Source organism: Delphinapterus leucas, chromosome 8 (assembly GCF_059928025.1).
Source record: "Delphinapterus leucas isolate spDelLeu-1000000601 "Yukka" chromosome 8, BTC_Dleu_Yukka2, whole genome shotgun sequence".
Taxonomy (NCBI): Eukaryota; Metazoa; Chordata; class Mammalia; order Artiodactyla; family Monodontidae; genus Delphinapterus; species Delphinapterus leucas.
This window is the reverse complement of record NC_143136.1, coordinates 4820461-4837926: the sequence shown is the minus strand read 5'-3', so window position 1 is coordinate 4837926 and position 17466 is coordinate 4820461. Positions and strand designations below refer to the sequence as shown.

The window sequence follows — 17466 nt, the reverse complement described above, 5'->3', positions numbered from 1 at the left end:
AACACAACGGAGACGTGCTTCAGACATGGCTCATAGGATATGCAACCCCAGGAAAGAAAGCCAGGCAAAACCAAAGCAAAGCAAATTTCCAGGCTGCCCCAAAACGTCTGCTTTTCAGTCAACTAAAAACGCCAGAATAGAAACAAAAATAAATGGAGACCCCAGTGTTCGTTCCTGCATGTGATGTTTACCTTTGGAAAAGTATGGAAAAGTGGCTGCTATGCGTGGCAGGTTACAGCAGAGGTTTTGTTCTCTTCTGGAATGTGGCTGGAGGACATTACTGGGTAGTTGGGTCCTATAACTTTCAAAATACAGCAGCTGAGATCCAGTCTGTATAGACATCTAATGTACAGAGTAGGGTAGTATAATAAATATTTAGTGTGTCTTCAGGTGTAGCTGTAGCCCCTTCAAAAGCAGTCTTTCAAGCCTGTTTCATGAATATACTCTCAATTTGCTTGGGATGTCCAAAGCTGGGGGGTGACTTTGAGTTTTGCCTCAGACACGGTGGAGCCCACCATGGGCTCCCTCGGGCACTGCGGCTTCTCCACGGTGGGCCAGGCCCCAGCCCTCCCTGGGCTCTCAGGGCCGGGCCTGCTCCAGTTGCTGATGCTGACTTCTAATGGCGAACCTGCTGACGTGGACGGGGATGGGGACAACGATCTTGGGGTTCCTGGAGGGCTCCCCTGTCTTGGAATTGGCATTGCCAGCTTTCACCCGTTTCCACTTGGCCCGGCGGTTCTGGAACCAGATTTTCACCTGCACCTCGCTGAGTTTGAGGGCGTGAGCGATCTGTGAGCGCTCGGTCAGCGAGAGGTACTTTTTGCAGTGGAACTCCTTCTCTAGCTCGAGGAGCTGCTCGCTGGTGAAGGCAGTCCGCCGCCGCCGGTTCTTGCCCGTGGACGTGGTGCTGCCCGCGCCGCCGCCGCTCGGCGGGGTCTCCTCCAGCGCGTGGCCGGGGTCTTCCTCCTTGTGAGCCGCCTGGCCAGTCAGATTGTCATCCGAGCTGTAGTCCAGATCGCTCTCCAGCGAGAAACTCTCCTCCTTGCCCTTCGGGTCGTCTTCCACCTTTGACTCGTCTTTCCCTTGCCCTCTGACAGCCCCGACTGAAAGCAAAACCAAACGGCGTTTTATTACATTTCGCACACTGGCCTTCCTTTCCCTTTCCCACCGTCCCTCGGGCATTTTCCCCCCTTAGCGGATTGTCTTTCTGTGACATTAACACATTGTGACTTCCTGGCCTTTGAGGGGTAGAGAAGGGGGGGGGGCGTGAGAAAGCTCAAGGGAGAGGAGGAGACAGTACAGGCGACGGCCCTTTGCCCAGAACCATCACTCAAGGGGCCACCAGGCCTCCTCTGCACCCTCCCAGCTTCCCGCAGCTTAAGGCAGAAGTAACAGGAGGCGTGAGGCCCAAGAGAGCGTCCTCTTTGTCCCCGGGGTGGGGGCTGGGTGAGGACTGAGGGGGAGTTCACGATTCATCCTGCCCGCCCACCTCCCTCCCCGCCGCCGCCGCCGCCGCAGCCAAAATTCTGTGAACTTCAATTTCATCGCAGCCAGAGTGAGTGCGCAGGGAGGTGCAGATCCCAGACCATGTCGGGTTTTGAGATAGATGATGTTGGTCAATGGGAAGTTTTGTAGCCTTAGAAGAAGTTCCCACCGGACACCCCAGCACACACATGCGGACGCACAGCCTCCTAGGAATCCGATTCTCCCAGGCAAGCAGCAAGCCTGGTAAAGGGGTTTAATAGGTCTGGACGCCCTTCGGCACCCTCCCTGCGAAGACGCGCAGCCCAACCCCCCTCCCCAAAGGCCGAAACCTACCCGGGATCCCAGGTCACAGCGCTGGAGATGAGGGAGTGCAAGACTCGGCCAAACTGGCCAGCAGATAAATTCGCCGCTCAGAGCAGCAGCTGGCCTGGGGCTCTGAATGCGCACTCCGCCCCCCCGCCCCCGCGCTTGTTGCGTGGCTCTAAATGCCCTCCGGAGGCCCCGCCGCGCAGCTCCGCTGCATCCTCCGGCTCCTCAGGCCGGTGGATCCGGGGCGAGGGGCGGGCGGGGGCTCGGCCTCATCCCCTCGGTCCCCGCGGGAACACGGAGCTGGCGCGCCCCCGCGCCCTCCCGCCCGGGTCGCGCGCGCCGCCGACTCACCGAGCGACGCCTGCACAGCCTCGGCCGCGGAGAAGGCAAGCAGCGAGCCCTCCTTGGCCAAGAAGCCTTTGCCATCCTCCGCGTCGGCTTGCAGCGCCTCCGCCTTGTCGAAGTTGCCACCGCCAGGCAGCGGCTGCGGCGCGAACTTCCGGGCAGCCGCCGCCTCCTGGTGCTGGGGAGACGCGGAGAAGCCGCCGGGCAGCGTGGCCATGAGCGTGGAGGTGAGCGCCATGCCCTGCGCCAAGCTGGAGCAGAAGCTGGTGGGCAGGCTGGGGATCTGGTGGTGAGGGTGCGCGGGCGGCAGCGCCGGTTGCAGCGCGGCCTGGGGCAGCGCGGGCGGCGGCGGCGGCGGCGGCGGCAGCACCACCGGCCGGTAGGGCATGAACATAGGGTAGCCAGTGTAGACGAAATGGCCGGGGCTGGGCTGCGGCGGGCTGCCGATCAGCGAGTCTATGCTGAAGGCGGTACTACTCCCCAGCGGGCGCTGCATCATCATCAGCGACGGCGGGAACGCTGCGCTCATAGACGCGCTCGGGAGAGGCCCGCGAGAGGCGAAAAGTCCCCGCGCCGCGCCGCCACCGGGAAGCCCGCCAGGCGCCGGGAGCACAACTTGGTGCACCGGGCAGGGACCGAGCGGGACCCGGAGAGCAGATACCCCTCAGCCCTGGGCCCGCTGCATGCCTGGCGGGAGCTGGTGCGGGCGGTGGGCGGGTGAGGCCGTGCGCCCCGGAGTGGAGCGGGCGCCCGGGCCCCGCGGGCTCTCTGGAGCTGCCGCCCGCCGTTTGCCCGTCGGAGCCCGCGCGCGTCGCTTCCGCGGCCCTCGGCCCGGGCTCGCAGCCGTCTGCGCGTCCGTCTGTCTGTCTGGCTGTCGGTCACCTCCTGCGGGCCGCAGGGGAGCGCGCGAAGCTGGCGCACTTGTCTTCGGCGGGCGCCGCCAGCACCTTTAAATCGCGCTCCTCTTTCTCATTCACATTTTGCCTGCTGCCCGGCCGGGCTCCCCTCACGTGGGGCCGGGAGCCGCCGCCTATTGGCTGCGCCAGGAGTGGGCGTGGCGAAAGTGGGAGCTCCGCCCCTTCCACCAGGGCTGGCCGAGAGCAGGCTGTGGACGCCGCGAGCGCAGCGCGCGGCCCAGAGAGCCGGAGCTTGTGCGCCTGGCCCGCGCCGCGCAAACTTGAAAGGGGCCATTGGCACCTCCTAGGCTCGAAACTCGGGGCTCGGCAGACTCAACGAGGCCGCCTCCAAGGGCGGCTTTCGGGTCTAGCGACGGCCGCGTCTAAACCGCGGGCGTTTTATTTCTTTCGTACATGCTTCGGAGCAAACCTGCTGCGTGCTGCTGCTGCTCCCGGGGTCCGGGCGAGGTTCCCGGAGTTGGGGGCAAGGTCCTGCCCCTCCAGGTCCGCCCCTAGGGCGCCGGCCGGGAGCTAGCAGCCCCTGCCCGCCGCAGGGAACCCGCCGGGTTGCTCGAGGCGCCCCCGCGTTCCCGGCGCCGTGGGGAGGCTGCTGATGCCCCCATCCCGAGCTGGGCTCTCCAGTGAGCGATCCCTTCTCATTTTTCATGACATTCTTAATCATCGCACCTATTTACACACTTTGCCTGCGCACCAAAATAACAGCCACGATAATTATGATAATAAAGCGAGTCCTTTATCTGCTCCATCCTCGGGGAGGAAGGGGGGAGTTGCTGTGCCTCCAGTTTGTATAACGTGAGATTATCCTGATGAAAGCTTTATGATGTTTGCGCAAATAAATGCTGCGTTTTGTAAATAGGCGCTAATTAAGCACGTTGAGAACGGAGGGAGCGCTCACCCCGGCGCCGCCGCCAGGTTTCCAGCGCGAGGACTCGAGGGTGCGCGGTTCCCCTTTGCCTACTGCAGGATGGAGCCGATTCCCTCACGCTGTTTCCCCTGTCTCGACAATGGTAAAAACCCAGAATTTGGGAGTAAGGGAATTGGCGGGGATGGGGTGAGTGTTAGGAATGTTCTTATCCCCTTCACCATGATAAAAACAAAACTTTCAGCTCTTGTATTCCCTTTTAAAATGGAATCCTTTCGTGGCAAGGGCAGGCCGTGCAAAGCGCGCCAGCGCGCGCGGGGCTTCCACGCGCCTCCAGGGCCTCGGCTCCAACCTCCCGGGTCTAGACGTTCGCCCGGAACGGCCGACAAGCACCGGACTCGGGAGGAGAGGAGAGAAGAGCACTGTTACGCCGGTCATTAAAAATCAGCTCACGCCAAGGAGCTAGTGGTTGGGGAGTTGGCCCGTGTTGGACGTGTGCTATGTATCACTTACAAGCACATTTAATTGGGAGATAAAGATAAATCGATCTTTATGAATTTATCGACCTGATTCTTTGAAGCTCTTCTTTCTCGCTCTTCTTCTTTCTCTGGCTTTAACCCGAAGGCCCCCTGGGGGACGTCTTAATCCTGGACCACCTCCTCAGCCGGGAGTCTGGCCGGGGACCCACTGCCCACCCAACGGGCCCTGGAGGAGCGAGGGGAGGGTGCATCCTCGGCGCCCCGGAGGGCTGAGAAAACTCGCTGTCCCTGCCGCCAGCCGCCCTCCCTCTCCTCGCCTCCTCCCCCAGCCCCCCCACCAGGACAAAGGCGTCTCCAGCGCGTTTCCCCACTCCAGGCCGCAGTAATAGATGGCTCCGGCCGCAGGCGGTTTGAAAGGAATTCATTAGGACGCTGCCTGTATTGCCTCCACTCCCTTCACGCCCAGACCCCGAGGTGGCTTAGGCGGCATGAGGGGAAATGAATTCCCGTTGGGATCCATGGGGAAGGAGACGTCTGTGGGCTCTGTAAGCGCTATCCCTCTTTCTCCACTCCTGCAAAGGAAGCACAAGAAGAAAGGAAAAGAAAAAAAAAAAATCGAAGCCCAGGGCAAAAGTCTGGTTTCTTTATGAGCATAATAAATACTCCCTCTCATTATGAGACAGTTACAGTCACACCGTCTTGGGCAGGGTTACCTTGTTTTTTGAATACTAAAGAAAAAAAAAACGCTCGACTGCTTGATTTACGTTGATACAGCCGGGTCCCTTCGCTGCTTGACACTGGCATGTCTGTGTAAGTTGTTACTCATTTTACCTAAGCAGATTTGCCATCCACTTTGCTATTTTGGCGTAAAAATGTTGTTCTAGGGACTTCCATCCCCTGATTACCCTCCAAGGGACAGAGGTTCCTTTGATTATTTCGGTGATAATTCCACATTTAAAGTTCGGCAAGGAGCTTGAGGTCCACTGAGTTATAGGTGCACTTGAAATAATTTGATGGCGTATTATTTGCACCCGTAAACTGCCGTGGAAAGTATTGACTACAGGGGTTATAGTCCTAATGTCCTTTATTAGTTAAGGAGTGAAGAGAATTCTCCCCAATATGAATTTTATTTACTAGTGTGCTTTTTCTCGAATGCAGTGCAGTCATATTTTCTCATCTAATGCTTAACTGCTTAGAAAACGACTGTTCGCGTCATAAAAGGATCCTTGTGTTTCGCCGTGGTTAACGAGATTCATTCGGGGCACCTGAGCTACCTACAAAGCGTTCAGAGCGAGGGGACAGTGGATAATAAAAGCCTTTAGAGTTTTTCCACTGCTCCTCGGAGAGATTTCTGGGCAGCGAGAGACAGGTACACCGCTTATCCATCCTTCGGATTCCGACCTGCCTAGCTCGGAACTCCCTTCAACTGTAGAGCTCTCGGTGATTCAGCTCGGCCCAGGCTGCGCGGGAAAACCAGCCGGCACAGACCTTTGCAACTTTGCCTTAGGTGTCCCCTTTCCCCTCCCTCCGAGGAGGAAGAGCGAAGGATGCACCCGAAGGGAGATCTTGCGTCCTCCAACTCCAGTTAACTTCTGCGAACTTTTTTTTTCCCGGGGAAACTCCAGTGGGGATGAAGTTGGCCCAGCCCCTGGACACTTTCCTCGGCCGGTGCCAAGCTGGTGTCAAGACTATATTAGGCCACTTAAAACATCAGACGTCAGTAAATGTGATGGTAATTAAGTTGTCGCCACGCTTCGGGGCTGTCCCAGTCAGCTTTTGCACGCAGGTGTATGGAGGCTGAGTGTAAAATGCTCAATGCACAAGGAAATGAATATTCATGCAGCAAACTTGTGTTGGCCTGTGGAGTCCAGCCCGGAGAAGGAAGCACCGCGAACCGCGCGCTTCCACGATGCCGCCAGGGTCGAGGTCCCGGGTGGTCGTGGAGAGAAGGCAGCGTGGGAGCCCCAGGTCTCCGTGGGTGCGGAGAAACCCGCGGGCTTAGTGGGCCGGGTGTTCCGGCCCGCCGCCCAGTCCCAGGCTACAGGCCGGTTTCTCGGGCAACCATGTTGTTTTTATTTATAGGGACTTTGAGTGGCCTGATCATTAGGTCATTGCCGCAGCTCTTGCTCCTGGCAATAGTTGGGAAATAGCTTGGGATGGGTTTTATTTATGGAAGGGCAATTGGGATTCACACCCAGCTAACCCAGAACAGTCCCTCCCAAGCCCAAGATGCACTTACAAAGGGGTGCTTGTGTAAAATTCCCCATCAGACACACCAATTTGCAAGTAGCAGAAAGCATTGAAGCCTCATCTTTTTAAACTATTTTATTCAGCCATTTTTTTTTTTTTTTTAAATCTGAAAGCCCAAAATAGACTCCATGTGGTTCTAAGTGAAGGCAGCCCTTGGCTGGCTTTGAAATAGCTCCTGCAATTATGTAAAAGAGCCATTCACCAACAGAACGGAATTAAAAGGGATCTCGCCCGCTTCCCTTTCATTGCCAACCTCTCATGTTTGGCTTTTCAAAGCACTTCCAACACGATGTCTTTCTCCAGGACAAAAGGCAGAACAAAAAAAGTCCCCAAACTTGTAAATTGAACGTCAAGGGAACTTTAAACAATTTAAAGCCCATAAATAATGATAAAGGGGACTGGCAAAAAAGGCAAACCCATTCAATTAATAGAGTTTCCCAAGCAAAGATCAAGTGGTTTATAAAATAAAAGTCTTTGGTTTCATTATTCTGCTCCTTGGCCGTGCAGAAAGCAGGACCAGGGGGGTTTTCTAAAGCGCCCTGAAGAAGAAGCACTTTGCAGCACCGTGTGTGCTGCGACATTCTTCTGTAGAAAGTTTTGCTTTTTGTCCCCCACCCTCAAAATAGCAGAAACAAAACCGCAAACCAGAAACGTGAAGAGATTTTTTTTTTTTTTTGCATTTCCTTGGAGGAGTTGGAAATTGTTCCCCGCAGGACTGCAGTCGGGGAAACGTGACCCTCACACCTGCGCTGCCCTCCCCACCCCAGCGCGGAGGAACGGGCGGAGCCACGGCCGCGTGGCCCGCGAGCCGAGCCCTGGTGGGATCTGGGGACCAGGTCGGGGAGGTCCTACACCTCCCGGGAGCCGCGAGACTGCGGGCGCGGACGCGCCGACGGCGCACCCAGACGCCTGCTGCGAGCGCGTGGAGCTCGAGGTTACCCCGCACCCCACGCGGGCCTCGGCTCCAGAGCCGAGGTCCAGGCGTCCGAGGGCGCAGGCAGGGGTCCTAGTTCCTTTTCAGAATAGCCCCGGAGCTTGGAGTGGGGAGTTCGTGACCACTGGGAGTATTGGATCGCCTGACACCTTCGTCCTGGAAGCCCCGCGCCCGCGCTCACCACGCATCTCCCCGGGAGCACCCAGCCCCGGCAAAGCGGATTCTCAGCGGGGACTGAGCCCGTCCACCCCGGAGCTCCCAAGCTGAGAGGAAGAAGCATCGGGCGGAGGCCAGGCCGGGAGCCGGCCCGAGGGCTGTAGTTGCGGGGCCGAGGCCTCGGGCGAGGGCCTGGCTGCCGGGGGAGTAGCGCCCGCATCCTTCCCGCGGGCCTGGCTCGGGCCGCGCGTCTGGGAGGCCGCGCGAGTTCACTAACCCCAGGCCCGGGAGCGCCGGGGAGGGAGGCGCAGGCTGCGCGGCACTTCTCACCTGCCGTTATCTCTACGCATCTGCCCCCTCGGATTCCCGCGGCCCCACCTTTCGGGGACTTCAAACGCGCCCCGCTACCCGGCGCCCGACTTTCATCTCCCCGCACAGCGGGCATTGTTTGCGGGACTTCACAGAGATGCTAATCCCGGGGCCGCGTAAACGGCGGCCCGGGAGGCGGGCAGAGGGCACCGAGGGGTGAGGGGGTGCGCCAGCCTGAGCCGGGGGGCCTTGGGAACCGCCGTACTGGCAACCCTCCTGGAACGCCCGGGTCAGCTACTGTCCCCCTCCCGTCCCATCCCGCCCGCCTTATCCGGAAGGCGCCGGACACACTGTGTCGGTCCTGGGCCGGACACAGCCGGCGTCCAGTGGATGCGGAAGTAGGAAGCGACCGATGGCCGGGGCTCAGCAGTGCGCCCTCCCAGCTTCCAGCTCTCGGGAGGAGACCGCGTGGCCCGGGAGAGCCCGCCAAGGGACTCAGACTGGAGCCTCTGGGGACTCCTGGGCCCTCGCAAACCACGGCCGAGCAGCCACCCCTCGATGGCCCCGACCCCCTGCAGGGGTGTTGTCTGTTAAAGAGGACGAGGTTTACCTAGAGTTCATCCATTTAACCCTTTGGAAACCACACTGGAGGGAGCAAGAGGGTGTTTGGACCAACTGCCACCACAATCAAGGGCGCTGCTCCGACTTCAGCTTCTACAGGGACCGAATAAAACGCAGAGATGCTCCCAGGCGGCACTGCGTTTCTCCTTTCTCCAGAGATGCCTGCAAAGCAGAGCCTGGATGTCCTCTGGTTCCTGCCCCCTCCGATTAAGAAACTGTGACCCAGAAAGGATGTCACCGGACGGGGCAGGGCACTGGGTGTAAACAGAGGGGAGAGATGTTGGCTAAATGTGGAGGGAGAATTGGGATGGCCTCTGTTCCTCCTAACGAATCCCTCCCGTGGATTTCTGGGGGAAAGGTCATTGTAAAAAGTTCGCTTATCAATAAGCTCATCTGGGAACCTCAAGGGTAGGTATGTCTGTAACTGACCAACCCAGCTCCACGAGGTTTTCCCAGAGGACAGATCTGACTTTCGGGGGAGGATTGACTTAAATGACAGATGGTTCCCATGGGAGGACAGGAGCCGGTGTGGGCTGATGGAGGTGGTGAGAGAGCCATTCTATTATAATCAACCATTAAATGGAACTAACTGTAGATGTGGAAGCCACTTGAAAAGGTAACCAGGAACACTTCACTTCTAATAGGGCCCCCAACTTACAGAAGCATGGAAGAGAAGAGTGCTTACCCCCAAACCACTGGGGTGGACCCATTCCACATTGGAGGAAAATTCCAGTGTAGATCTTTGACCCCTGTTTGAGGGGCTTGAAAGCCACCAAGAACCAGAGACCATGAAAAGGAGAGTCAGTAGAGGCTGGCCACAGGACTCAACTCCCCCCTTCCTCGACACTCAGACTCTTTGAGCCCTCACCTCCCCAGGCTCCTTTACTCACTGACCTGAGGGTGGGTGTAAGTCATGGGTAAGTCATGGGCCGCAAGGGGTTGAGCCAGCTTTCTGGGCATCTGTTTTTGCCAAGCTGGGACAATATACACTGTTCCCTGGTTCGATCGTACACACCCACTGTCCTCATTGCTCCTTGTCACTGCCTGAGAAGGTTGGAATCGTACCAGGAGGAGGGAATCCTTGTTTTTAGGTCTCTAAACAAACCTCTAAAACCTTCCGCCTCATGTCCCCCAATATACAACCCCTCCTTGGTGGTGATTGCAGAAATAATTGGAAATGCTGATCTCCTAGGCCTCCGAAGCAAAAGAATTTCTTTGAATTTCCTCCATTTATCATCTGAAAATATACAGAAGGCTCAATTTGCATAAGTTTGCTACCAACAATTGTATGTCCCTTGTGGGTGCAGCCTGAGGTCCCCAAACTTTAGAGAAAGAAGGAACCAAGAACCAGGATAGAGAGCAGACCTTAATACCGCCCCTCCCCATGTGTTTTCATTTGGGGACCAACCTGCTTGAGCATACGCACCCAGACAGGAAAATGAGGGAATGAGGAGTGCAGTTCTTTGAGACACAGTGGGAAAAACCCAGAAAACTTTAGAATGCTGTCCCCACACCTCCCTAGGGGACATTTCTGGGTTTTGTAGGAAATGAAAATATTTTGCACGGGCCATGTTGCCCCTTGTGTGTGTGGGTTTGTTGAAAGAGTGTTTTGTTTCTGAACGATGAGCAGAGCATTAAAGAAAGGCTGCTCACATCTCGCTATGTAGTATTTATTCTGCATGATGACACCCCTGGGAGGGGAGGTTATTCTGGTAGCTCCTTCACACCCGTGTGCTGAGGTGAGCCGTACTGAGATGACTTCTGCCTGCAGGGGACATTGCCACTGATACCAGCAGAGGGGCTCCGAGGCTGCTTCTGAAGGCTCCCTTGGGTGTCCCTTGCCTGCTCTGACCAGGCCACAGCAGAGCAGCCCTTGAGGACAGTCACAGACCCCATAGCAGGGCAGAGGCGAAGGCTCAGTGAGTGGGCTCCTTCAGGCCGTCTGCCCCTCAGCTCTCCTCCTGAGCATATGAGGCTACTTCATCTCTTGGTTGGTATAATTTTCCCTCTTTCCTCAAGTTTCTCTCAGACCCACTTCAACTGCAAAGAAAACCCCAGAAGACTTAAGAGACGAGAGACTTCTTAAAGTTCAACTTCATTCTTACCCCAAAACCCTTAAAATTCAGTTTGTTCAATATATTGTAAGTTATTTGGAAACTTATACTTTAAAATATAAAGAAATGGATAATTTATTGTGGCAGCAAATTTCACATTGACATTTTAATTTTAATAATCTAACAAGGTTTTTAATATCTGTAAACAGAAGTAAAAAAGTGTTATATATTAATAAATTAATGAGAGAATGGCAGGAAACAGTTTTATTTCAGACTTTGAAATTTCAAAAATATTAGTGTGGAAAGCACCTTGGGTGTGTGGAGCGCTCGGCGATCTAGAGTGCCGCCTATGTGTCATGTGGATAATGGCATCGGCTTTAGGTCCTGTTTCGGCTCTGCGGTTCCAAGGGGACGGAAGCAGGCTCCCCTTCTGCGGAATTAGAAGGGCCGGGGAGTCTACCTTTTTCATGTCTACAACTGCACAAGAAAATGTCCCAATTTCTCTTCATTTTAAACGTCTAGGCTACAAGAGAAGGCTTTGTCACAAATGAGGGGGTAAAAATCAGACTTGCATGATTGCACAAGGCCTTAAGATATACGATCAGATTTTGGACGTGATCATAGAAAACCCACATTGTCTCTCTTTAAAAGCCATGTAAAGTTCTCCTAGTTCTTTGATTCCTCCTGAGCAGGGCCTAGAAGGGGAAAGGATAAGAAACCCTCTGACACCTGGGCCTCAGGGGCCTGGGTGCACCGCTGAGTTCACCCCAGCCTCAGTTTTTCCATCCGCGTAATGGGCGGGAATGCCGGCTCTGTCTCACCAGCGGCCTGACTGCATCCCTAAAACGCAGATAATTAACAGATTGCTTATGTCACGGGTGGTCTGAACTAGATCGCGTAGCGCGAGGTGGCAGGGCGCCTGGCCCGGAGCGAATGTTCGGGAGGGTCTCTAAATTGCAAGCAAGCCTGCCAGCCCTGGAGCGCTGCAGGTGCTGGGTGGACGCGGGGCAGCCAGGGCGGCAAGCCTGTGCGCTCAGAGCGAGAGTATCAATTTGAGGCAGCCTCTGATCTCAAGACTCTTTAGCACTGAAAACAAAGCACAGGCCACCAGTGGATCAGGATGCGGTACAGTATTTAACGACACACGAGGCCTTCCCCGGGAGGAGAGAGGTCCCGAAGCGCCACCCCTGCGTCGGCACAGCTTCATCCTCTTTGCACAAACGGAGGCCGAGGCGCCGACAGTCGCCGGCCCCGGAGCGTCCTTCTGCAGTCGGCCCTCATCACCAAGTTTAGCATTAGAAGGGCGCTAGGCACTGCCTGCCCAGGGAGATGACTTCTCTGTCATTTCAGATTATTTTACTTTAAATAAAATATCTGTAAACTGTGTTCATGTGCTAAAGGAACAAAGCTCAAGTACATTCCTTTTTGGGGAGGGGTGGGCAACCTGAACACTTTGGCGTCTTGCTTCCCCCCAAACTCCATCTCCCCAGGGCCCCCATCCCGATCCCACCGCTGGAGTTTCGAACCCCGTGGGGACGCTGCGGGTGGACGAAGCTGGGAGGTGGGACGAGAGCTGCCAGCCAGGGACCAAGGGCTGACCCGCCCTTTCCGCTCGGCAGCACTCCGCTCTCGCTGCAGGACCCTGGCTCGACGGCGCCCCCTGCGGGCCTCTGTCGGGATCGGCCCCTTGGAGCCGGGGAGCCGGGCTGGAGGGTCGCCGCGTTAAGGTCCCCGCCGGGACTGTTCCCTCGCACTCCCAGACTTCCGTTCTCTGAGCAGCCGGGCCTGATATCGTTTCGGGTGTGGGGGGCGATTTTTACCGCACCCCCGGCTTGCTTTTTTTATGGAAAGGGGCAAACATCTCCAGTTTTAAGGTGGCCCAATTATCTCGTTGGCACGACTTAAAATGTCTCTCTTTAATTCATTTCAGTGTAGTAAATATGCTTCGGCAAGTAGCTAATTTCTTAGGGATGTCTTCGCCTCGTCGTTTGCATATAAAGCGCGTCGGAAGTCGGCCCCATCTTCCCGTGCACGGGTCACAGGCAGCTGGGCCGCCTCCTGGGGGGCGGGGATGCCTGAGTTTGGCCCGGGAAGTCGCAGGCAGTGGTCAGCGATAGGGCCTGGAGCCGGCGGGGCGGGGGCGGGGGCGGGGCACCGGGGCGGGGAAGGGGACAGGCCCCCTCCCCTGGATCGCCACTGCACCGCCCCGAGCCCCCTCCACTCTTATCTCCGGGAGGGGGCGCCCCTTGGTTGCCACGTGGGCGCGAGGGTCGGGGGCCCATTTATCCCCAAGTGCGTTTATTAAATCGCGTCTGGAGATAGATGAACGTGGATACAGGGGCGGATATCGCAGCGCTCAGTTGAGCAATCTTCTGGCTTTAAATTCCGAGTAAAAGTCTCAAATATTCCCGGGTCAGGGGGGCACTGTCTCATTAAAACCACTCTCGTCCTGAAACTGCAATGCAGACATTAAAGTGCAGTATTTTTCAATTAGAGCTGACGAATTCAATCAAAATTCCATAGATTAGGATGAAATGAGGCATGGGTCATTTACAGGGGAATTTAATTGCCGAGCCATTAGACAAATAGTATATTTGCCATTCCCGCGTTATCCATCATTTTCGACATCAATACCGGGGCCGCATCACCCCGTCCCGCAGCCGCCCGGCGTCGGCTGTAAACACTCCCTTCCCTGTATCTTCTGATTATATCTGATTTCATTTAGGGCCATGGGGGATTATAAATGTTCACGCAATCAAGTTCATTAGGACTTCAAATCGCATTTCTGATTGGGATCGCTCTGCCGCTGTCCTCGGTGCGCCTTTCAAACCCCAGGACGAGGCTTTCAAAAACATCTTTTTGAATTTAAAGCTTCACATCCTTTTGTCTTCCGACGCCCCCTCCCGCCTCCCCCCGGGCGGTCTTGCGCTCCTTTGGCCTCCTTTGCGGGGGAGCAGCCCAGATCCCCGTCGTCCTGGGAGCGGGGCTGGACCCTCACGCCCCCAGGCTCGCCCGGAGGGGGGGCATGGCGGGCTGGCCTAGCAGGTCTTCCCCCCCATTAGATCCCCCTCCCGGCCCACCCGGAGAACCTCCCCCGCGCGGCCGCGGGGCACTCAGGATCCGGAGACCTGGGCCGGGCGCTGGAGGACCCGCCCCGCGTGTTAGCAGATCGCGGGTGGGTGCGGACCCCCAATCCCTTACCCCCGGCCCCGCGCCGTAGTTTGTAAGTGGAGCTCCGGGCGTATTTGAGTCACGCGGCCGTAGGCCTGTGGGCAGCTACTGGGCCCGACCCTGGGACCCTGAGGACTGACACCCAGAGCCCCTTTCAGGCTGGGCTCTTTCACTCCAGAGACCCGGGTTGGGGCTGTAGCCTGCGGAGCAATTCTCCCTTATTAGTAAACCCAGGAAACAAAGGAGCAGACTCTTCCTGGGAGAGCTCTCGACAAGAAAGGCTCAAGATATCCCTTCCAGCCCAGTTGAAAAATAATAGCGTAATATTAACTGCTTCTCATAAAAATATACTTTCACAGAGATACAGTTACAAGAAGAAAACCCTCATTTTACCCCCGTACTTTGTGCTCCTCGCTGTTAGCTGCCTCAGTAATTTAATTGGAATGAAACGTGAGAAATGTGTCATTTTTGAAGAATTTATGCATCACTTCCTAGAAATCTCATTGTTAGCTAGGAGCCCACTGCGTTGTGTTTAGAACCCATAATCATATTTTTATGTGTCTGTACTGGGAGTTAATATGACTTCCTGTTTTTAGCAGATAAAAAAAGGTTCTTTTTCCATAACATCTGCATCAAACTCCGGCTTGCACAAAGTACTAGAAAATCCTGTTTCCCCAATGTTTTCCCAACTTACCAACTTTTTTCAGAGCAGGGAAAAGGTACGTGAATGGGAAAAGTGCCTACCAAATGAATAATTACACACCGAATTAAAACCCTGCATTAAACATAGTCGACAGCAAACACTGCATTCTCAATCATGTTTATTGCTTACAAATTGCATTACAAAGAAATCTACTCTTTTTATTGGAGTGATTAAGCAGAGTTTTAGGACTGCAGAAATACCATTCCGGAAGATTAGATGAAGGCTGAAAACCCAGCTAGCTACATTGCAATGGTGAATGTATAATTTTGTTAAAGAACACGTTGAACACATAAATGAGGATTGGGCTGTCATTATGGCATCGTAAAAGAGTCAACTTAAAATTATATTTATTTATAAACACATTGCCTATAAAACGTGCATACTTAATACAAAGGAAGTAGGCAAACCCATAATCAATATTTTAATTACGGATTTTTAAAATTATAGCAACATAATTCTATATGATATGTCACGATTCTATAGTTTTCCTATACTCTCCGCCCCTTTAGCATGTGAGCTAAAATCTTGTCTTCTGATTCCGGGGAGAGCCGGTTGGTGGGCCGGTAAGACCGTTTGCTTATGGCGCCACCTGCAGGACTCCATGAAAATAAGTTTCAACGCTGGAATCCTCCCGCTGGGCTGTAGGAATTGACCTCACTCAGGCTTATTTTTTAGCAATTTAATGAGATTAATTTTTGTTTTAAATCAGAACGATACTGACAATTTCAAGACAAACCCTAGAGTTTGAAAAGCCGACTGAAAGCCAAAAATAAGACGCGATCTTGATCCTAGTTGAAACTTTGGGACTCCTGAATATCCCAAGTGCACATAGAAAATTTGACTAAGGAATAATTTATTCTTGAAATAATGGAATAAAAGATGCAATATTCCTGGTTTATCACTTGGTCCTTGGGCAGCCCTTAAAAGATGAAAAGCACTTGGCAAGCTAATAACGTCCGCAATTGCAGTGATTAAGCTCTCTCTCAGATGTCCACGTCAGGACCCGTCACTGGAGCAGACCCACTCATTCTCCAAGCCTGTATTTTATACCGTTTTTGTAGAGGGTTAAGTGTTCTTTGCAAAAGTTCAATAGCCTGCCCCATCAGCATGAAAATGTAAGGGTTATTTCGGAGACTGAAACTGTGGTGATTATATACAGTTACTGGGATTAGCAAATGCTTCCTAAAGAGTCAGTGGTTTTGATTTTCTTCAAAACATGCGGAATGGATGATTGTCATGGAACTTAAAATTAGATGGATTTTAAGTACAGTAATAAGAGAAGCCCAATGCCGCCTTCAGAATTTTAAACATGACACATCACACCATGCCATGTCCGTGCCCTGCCTGCCTGTGGGCTGTGGGTTGTGTCTGGCCATCTAGCTGTGCTGTGGACATCTCATCCTGTCCAGGGTATGGTCGGGATGGAAAGGGGTGAAACTTCTCAGGACCATTGTAGGCAGAGAACCTCATGTGTGTATTTTTGAATTCTCTGCGGTCAGATGACAGTTGTATAGTCAAAGATACTCAAAGTTTGAGGGAAAATATTCCTCTGCTATCTTTTTCCTTTTTAGTAGAAACATCATCTACTCTTTTATTACCTTCTGAATTTTGAACCATGTGAATGCATCATTAAACAACACTAAATTTAAAATTTAAAAAGTTTAGGTCTTATGGAATTGAGTTTATGTAATATACTCAGAGAGAAAAATAATGATGTTTAATATGAACTGTTTAAGGATGGAAAACACTTTTACCCTTTAATAAAAGAAATACTAGGGGGCTTCCCTGGTGGCACAGTGGTTGAGAGTCCGCCTGCCGATGCAGGGGACGCGGGTTCGTGCCCCGGTCCGGGAAGATCCCACATGCCGCGGAGCAGCTGGGCCCGTGAGCCATGGCCGCTGAGCCTGCGCGTCCGGAGCCTGTGCTCCACAACGGGAGAGGCCACAGCAGTGAGAGGCCTGCGTACCGCAAAAAAAAAAAAAGAAAAGAAAAAAAAGAAATACCAGGGTATGTTTTGTTCACTGGAAAAGAAGACAGACAAGATAACTCTAGCTGCAAAGCATAATGTGGTTTCGGATGTTTTACTCAGCTAAGTTACTTCTCTCCCTCCTTCCCACCTTTTCTCCCTCCCTCCTTCTCTTAGTCTCGTCCTTCCCCTACCCCCTTATCTGTGTGGAATTATGCAAGTTCCCTTAATTTTAGAACCTCCTGCCACATGACCCATAGGGCAAAGCTAGACAGTCATCAGTACTACAAATTTTTTCTGTTATTTTATTTTTTGCTTAACAAAGCAAGTTGCTAGCAGTAATTAAATTCTGAAAAACTAGGAATGAATTCCATCCCATTTGACGGTTAAGATAACCCCCAAACCACCACACTTGCCATTTTTGTCCCATGCACTCATGACCATACATCAGGAATCGTTTTCAGCACATCTGGAGCCACTAGAACGCGGCTGACTCAGAACTAATTTCTAGTGCCAGTTTATTTCCTATTTTTCTGTGCAGCAGTCACGTGCCTGAGTTGGGGGCAGGGTAAAGGACTTCCTGACATCTTTAGAGGCCCTGTTCATTGCTCTGTTTCTGTCGCACATGGGTCCATGTTGACCAAGAGCGCTACTATACTGGAGGTACTGGACCCACCGCATATGGTACTGGCTGGTGGGGGAGGGCGGAGTGGGTGCTCATCGGGGATGTCACGTGACTGCCTGATGAATGTGTTGGTGAGGGAAGCTGCAAAGAGCCCACACTGCCACCTGCCTTGGGAACAGGGGCCCTCATTCGATGCAGAGGTGAAGCCAGAGAGAAAGTGGAGAAAGTGGCCCTTTCTCTCCACACCTCCCCCGATGTGCCCAGGTCTCTCCAACAGCCT

General features: G+C 54.0%; 1 protein-coding gene across 1 annotated transcript; it reads right to left on the bottom strand.

Moving 5' to 3' along the window:
* Positions 1-901: 901 nt before the first annotated feature.
* Positions 902-2677, bottom strand: GBX2 (gastrulation brain homeobox 2). The gene is made up of 3 exons (XM_022568050.2): positions 2141-2677; positions 1819-1850; positions 902-1103 (listed from the first exon to the last, which is right to left on the bottom strand). The coding sequence occupies exons 1-3, from the start codon at positions 2666-2668 to the stop codon at positions 995-997; spliced, it is 669 nt and encodes a 222-aa protein (XP_022423758.1). The 5' UTR covers positions 2669-2677; the 3' UTR covers positions 902-994.
* Between the last annotated feature and the right edge of the window lie 14789 nt (positions 2678-17466).

What these genes read in the sequence shown, in the direction of transcription:
- GBX2 (XM_022568050.2), bottom strand. Translation starts at nt 2,668, where the DNA reads ATGAGCGCAGCGTTCCCGCCGTCGCTGATGATGATGCAGCGCCCGCTG. An exon ending in TGCAGGCGTCGCTCGGTGAG is followed by an intron (nt 1,851 to 2,140) that starts TCGGCGGCGCGC and finishes GTCTTGCACTCC; the next exon opens with CTCATCTCCAGCGCTGTGAC. An exon ending in GCTGTGACCTGGGATCCCGG is followed by an intron (nt 1,104 to 1,818) that starts GTAGGTTTCGGC and finishes TTTTGCTTTCAG; the next exon opens with TCGGGGCTGTCAGAGGGCAA.